Source organism: Morone saxatilis, unplaced genomic scaffold, assembly GCF_004916995.1.
Source record: "Morone saxatilis isolate NCDOM2014 unplaced genomic scaffold, NCSU_SB_2.0 Contig24, whole genome shotgun sequence".
Taxonomy (NCBI): domain Eukaryota; kingdom Metazoa; phylum Chordata; class Actinopteri; family Moronidae; genus Morone; species Morone saxatilis.
The window spans coordinates 24,623,670-24,628,955 of NW_023339807.1; the positions used below are offsets into that span (position 1 = coordinate 24,623,670).

Genomic DNA, 5,286 nt, shown 5'->3' on the forward strand with positions numbered 1-5,286 from the left:
CAAACAAAATACAAACATACATTAAACTAAAATTAAAAACCCCTGACTTTAAGAACAGAATCAAAAATAAGATAAAAGATAAGATATAAAGCATTATGTCTGTATATAATATATAAAATGAACAGTAGCTACAGTAAACAGTGCAGGTGCATGTGCAGTATAAGTAAGTATAAGTATATAAGCTATATTTTCATACTTACAGTCACTCCGTATTTCAGGGCCAGGCCTTGCAGCGTTTCTCCGGGCTGTACTTTGTGTTCAACCCGTCTGTGGCGGACCGGAGCCAGCGGAGACCGGACCAGGCTGCCGTACGACCGGGACCTGCCCCCGCGGAGGAGGCCCTTCCCCGCGGTCGGCAGAGAGGCTCGCTCCCCGGACATAACCGCGACTGGCGATTAAACCACGTTTTATTTCAACTTTCAAAACATCTGTTCACATCACGAGAGCCTCCTTTAAGTGACCACAACTAGCAGCTTAAGTAGCTTAAGTGACGCTTTAATCTTGTTAACGCCTCCCCTGCCGCAGCTCATGACCACGGCAGCCTACCTGGTGTTGGTTGAACCCATGTGTCTGTAGTTTAACCTCCCTGTTGTCTCAAACGAGCTGCACAGACGTTGCTCGGACGGTGAACGGTCTCATGCTTCCTGCGGTCGGCCGTCAGCTGCCGTTGGTTGCCATGGCTGCCGCGCTGCGTGTCACGTCAGTCCCGTGATTCGTCACAAGCGCTGCGTTCACCGCGACTGGGAAACAAAAGCTACGCGCACGGCTATGGGGTTTTTAAAACTTTTAAAAACAGAGTTGAATCCGTTGCAGGTGCATAGTCGTGCTGTTGGCGTGGTTGCGTGATCTCTCAAATTTAAGAGAAACGAGAAGTGATTATCAGATTTTTTTTTTTTTACCGCGTATAAACTGAGCTGAGCGTTATTTTCAAACATGAAACTCGTATTTCCGATTTTACCCTCTGAGCGGGAACGTAGCACCGCTATCAGGACGTTGTGAAGTAGCTACTTAGCTCAACCTGATACTGACTGACTGTTTTTCTCAGATTAATAACGAAATAAAGATGTCTTTTAAAAGGGAAGGCGACGACAAGAGTCAGCTGAACATCCTGAAGGTAACGCGTGAGTTTGTTTTGTAGCGTTTACTCGAAGAGATGCAGTTATTTTATGAACCACGCTGCTGCTGTTGTTGTTGTTCCAGAAACGACGAGTGGCAGATCTGCTGTCCAACTTTATTCCAGAGGATGAAGCGACTCTTACGAAAAACGGAAGGTGAAAGAAGATCCTGCAACTTGCCGTCTAAAGACTGTGAACACACAGTAAGCCGTGAAGTCGAAATGTAACCCTGGTCATTGTGTTTCTAGGTACGCTTGCCTTGTGTGCTCCTACTGTCCGATGTTTGACACAGTTGATACTCTGACAGTCCACAGAAATGGGAAAAGGCATCTGGAAGGTGAGACTCTTTATTTAGGATGTGCAGTCCTTCTGTAGTGATGTGCTCTCTTTCCTAATATTATCTAATGTTACTTCGTTAGTAGAGCGACTGTCTTGTATTCTGGGATACTTACAAATGTGTAATGTTTGTGTCTCTATTCAGGTTCAAGAGTTGAAGATGTTTATTGTCATATGCAACAAAAGAAAGCAGGTTTTCCTCTGTGCAATGAAATTCTGTCCACCCTGATATTAAATACAATAACAGAATACAATAAGCAACAAAAAAACCACAATATTACCCAATAATAGAATAGTAAAAAACACAATATTACAAGAAGTACAGTAGTAACAAAATAAAATAAACTCAGTATTACAGTCATTTTAAAATGTGATGTGCAGTGTGTAAATGCTATGGGATGTGTAAAACTGTTGTGCAAGAGCGCAGGTGTAAACAGAAGTACAGGTGTAAGGTGAGACGTGGTGGAGTCTGATCTCTATGTCTTATTATGGATAAAGTCTTCTCTCACAGTGCGTCATTGTGTTATGTTACTGATCATAAAACACTTTTATTGGAAACTGAATCAGTTAAGAGGCTGATTATGCGTAAACTAACCAGACAGGAATGTATGTTTTTGTCTAATTTAGCAAATAAGTTCCTGAAAAGTTAAGTAATTTTATTACAATGATGAAAAAATCATATAAAAATACATTTTTGTCATAAAGCTGTCCACTTTCCCACAGTGGTGTCATATAACAGGACATATTGAAGTGATAATCATATGGTGATATTTCTATCATGGTCTCATCGTATACATCATCATATTGCCCAATCCTAGATATAATATACTACATCTTAAAGTAATTGTAATGGCTTGTACAATAAACATTATCTTGTTGTATTTCTCCAGGATTGAAAGCGTTCTATGGCAAGAAAGCAAGGTTGAGGAATGAAATAACGAAAAGGAAACATGAGAATTACGTCCAGACTGAAGACACAAGACAGGTTTGTACCTATAACGGCTGTGAGCGTAAGGTGTGTTCGCTCTGTCAAGTTGCTGTTCAGTCGCGTCCAAAACAAACTTTTCAGGATCTCTTGATACGTGTTGTTGCACAGAAAGGTTGTTTCTGGACAGGAGTCAGCGGATCCATCAACATGCAGAAGCTCCGTGAATCATCACTGGAGAATAACAATAAGAGCTGAACAATCTGTCTTTGTCTGGTGGGAGTGTTAATCCATGTTTTTGTCTTGTGTCAGTGTCCTTGTGACTAACATATGACCCTGGCAAATGAATCCTGCCAACCAATTTATTTACAAGTTGTCGCCGGATGTGGAAAAGACAAACAACACTTGACAGAGCTTCTGAGCGAGCTCTCGGTGGCATTAACACACATGTTGTTTCCTCTTTAGGAACCCTCCTGTTCAGCACCTTTACTGGCACAAACACGGATGCTTACACATCACGCTTTATTGAAGACTGTACCATACAACAGCTGCCACAGAAAAACCAGGTGTGTGAGATGGTTATTTAATATACACATTCCCACATATATAAATCACAGAAAAGGAGTAAAGGAAAACATAAATCTGCGATTCTTTTTTTAGTACAAAATCTGAAAAAGCACCACAGAGCATCGGCTCAGATCCCAGCTTCACTTCCAGCTACACAGCATCAGAACAAGACAAAGCAAGTCAGAAAACTGAAGTTTCTCACAGTTCATTACAAAGCTCTAGTGGCTGCACAACAGGTAAAGTCTGTCACAGGAAATCCTTTATTTTCAGATATTGTGTTGAAGAAAAACCTGGCCTGAATCGGCTTTAACCGTGGACATGTTTTGTCTTGTGTAGCTGAAGGCTCACATCCATCAGAGGACATAAAAGGAGCTCAGGCTGCAGTGACAGAGGAGGCGGAGCCTATAACAGCCCAGAGGAGGAGAGAGCTGGAGCACTACCTCAAACTCAAAAGGTAGAGAACCGTGTTTTGTTCCGTTTAATGCCTGAAGTTGCACATTCTTACTGCTAGATGTCAGTTGAGTGCGTTTCATCGTGCTGTGTCTGTTTCTCAGTGAGGGGTGGTTGCAAGACCGGAGCGGCAAGTGGGTTAAAGACGAGAACGTGGAGTTTGATTCAGATGACGAGGAGCCCCCTTCGCTTCCCCCTCTACCTACAAGTCACTGAGAGGACTAAGAACTGTGAAAACACAGATGAACTTGTACCACAGTGGTACATTTAGCCGGAGCGCTGTGTGCACTTTTATTGAATCCCATGGTTTTCTGTGCTGATTCTACAGCGCCTGTGTGATCTTTGGACTCACCGGTGATCATCAGCTGCAACTTTAGATGCTTTTATCTCATCACATAAGATTTACAGAATCAAACTTAACAATAAATGTCACTTCCTATTTGTTACTGTTTTTGTTGCTACATGGAACATCAAACACTTTAAAACCTAAGGAATTTAATAGAGAATAACAGGTTTGACCAAGGCTCTTCTGGCGGGGGGGGGTTCTCAGGGGCCGCTTATAAAAGCTCCAACCATGGTTGTGTCCTAATGTCAGAAAGACATTAAAGGATAATTCGGGTTTATTACTAATTGGACATTATTTTCAGTGTTTTGGCCTGAATTTGGATAAAAATGTCAGTAGTGATCACTCATAGTAAAGGAAAACTGTGCAAGCATAAGTATGGAAAGTACAAAAGGTCATAATTGAATCAGTAAGTTGGTCTGTAAACTGTGATGGGTGTTAGGGTTAGGGTTAGTAATTTAACCCATTGCCTTCATTTTCACTTACAAATACGTTTAGCTAAGCTGTTTACAGTCTGACTGCACTTCTTTCAGAGATACTACCATGTTCTCAGCTCTTAATATTAACTTGGTGAGTACTTTACAAACTGACTGGACCATGTTATCCTCATAAACATGAGCCTTATGCCCTGTTCATGGACCCTTCAGGATCAGAAGAATGGCCCTGAGCAGTTGATTTTTCAGGTGAATGTCTCTTGTAACCTACACAATGAGTGAGACTATTTCACCATCGTTTGTTTTAATCTTTCAACAGAGTTACGTCTCCTCTCTGGTAGGATTAATCCTCAGTCAGCTTCGCTCCAAATCAGCAGCAGATAGGCTGCATTGGTGCTAATCTGGGTAGAGGAGCCACCGGTTAGCGTTCTTCGCTGGGCGTTCGTTCAGCACAGTTGCTATAAATTGGATGGCACCATCAGGGTCAGTGGGGGGGCGGCAGAGGGACTTAACATGGGTTAGTTTCTGATGACACCGCTAATATGTGTGGAAAGCACGCTTGCTTCATTATTTTGGAGCGCAGAGCATCACCACCACATGGAGAGGCACTTAATATGTTAAAGGTTCTCAGTTGTTGTGGAGACTTGGCAGTGTGACATGTAAACGCTTGTCAAAGTGCTTTGGAGACAAATGCATCAATATTTAAATTCTGACCTTTAATATCGTGTCTGCCATTTCAGCATTACAACTTACACAGTCCTCTGACGCAAATATGACCCAGAAAAAACCCAACAAATGAAACACAATATGGTAAATACGTTTGTCACAGCATTCATGGCACCCAGCATTGCAATCCAAAAATACACAACCTGTGTTTTACTGTGAAACAGCGATCAAAGGGACGAGAAACCCTCAGAATAGATTGTGTCGAGGCAAATCTGACTTTAAATCATTTTAAGATGACAAATGTCACAGACGCCTGGATGACTTGAAAAATGTGACCTTTGAGAAGTCTAAAAATCTGATTCCTCCTTATTTCTTCATGATTATGTCAGACTTGACATTAAGTCAGAGCCCTTTTAAGAAATGAGGAAACCGGTTAAAGAAATGGGGGGG

At 41.9% G+C, this 5,286-nt stretch overlaps 2 protein-coding genes across 3 annotated transcripts in view; one reads left to right on the top strand and one right to left on the bottom strand.

Moving 5' to 3' along the window:
* lysmd1 (LysM, putative peptidoglycan-binding, domain containing 1) overlaps positions 1-418 on the bottom strand; it is a 2,990-nt gene extending 2,572 nt beyond the window's left edge. The window contains exon 1 of the mRNA XM_035671906.1: positions 201-418. Coding sequence (XP_035527799.1) covers positions 201-380 — 180 coding nt within the window. The 5' untranslated portion in view covers positions 381-418. The remainder of the gene's footprint in view (positions 1-200) is intronic.
* A 554-nt stretch (positions 419-972) lies between these two features.
* On the top strand, positions 973-5,160 carry scnm1 (sodium channel modifier 1). 2 transcript variants are annotated; one of them, XM_035671904.1, is made up of 9 exons: positions 973-1,114; positions 1,201-1,271; positions 1,364-1,452; positions 1,597-1,644; positions 2,342-2,436; positions 2,842-2,942; positions 3,037-3,179; positions 3,280-3,397; positions 3,498-5,160. In XM_035671904.1, exons 1-9 carry the CDS (start codon positions 1,064-1,066, stop codon positions 3,607-3,609), a joined length of 828 nt encoding a protein of 275 aa, XP_035527797.1. In that variant the 5' UTR covers positions 973-1,063; the 3' UTR covers positions 3,610-5,160. The 2 variants fall into 2 exon arrangements, with proteins under 2 accessions (XP_035527797.1, XP_035527798.1); XM_035671905.1 differs by lacking the exon at positions 1,597-1,644.
* Positions 5,161-5,286: the final 126 nt, after the last annotated feature.

Excerpts from the sequence above, each read along its gene's own strand:
- scnm1 (XM_035671904.1), top strand. The coding sequence starts at position 1,064 with ATGTCTTTTAAAAGGGAAGGCGACGACAAGAGTCAGCTGAACATCCTG. Across the intron at positions 1,115-1,200 it reads GTCAGCTGAACATCCTGAAG|AAACGACGAGTGGCAGATCT; the intron begins GTAACGCGTGAG and ends TTGTTGTTCCAG. Across the intron at positions 1,272-1,363 it reads ACTCTTACGAAAAACGGAAG|GTACGCTTGCCTTGTGTGCT; the intron begins GTGAAAGAAGAT and ends TTGTGTTTCTAG.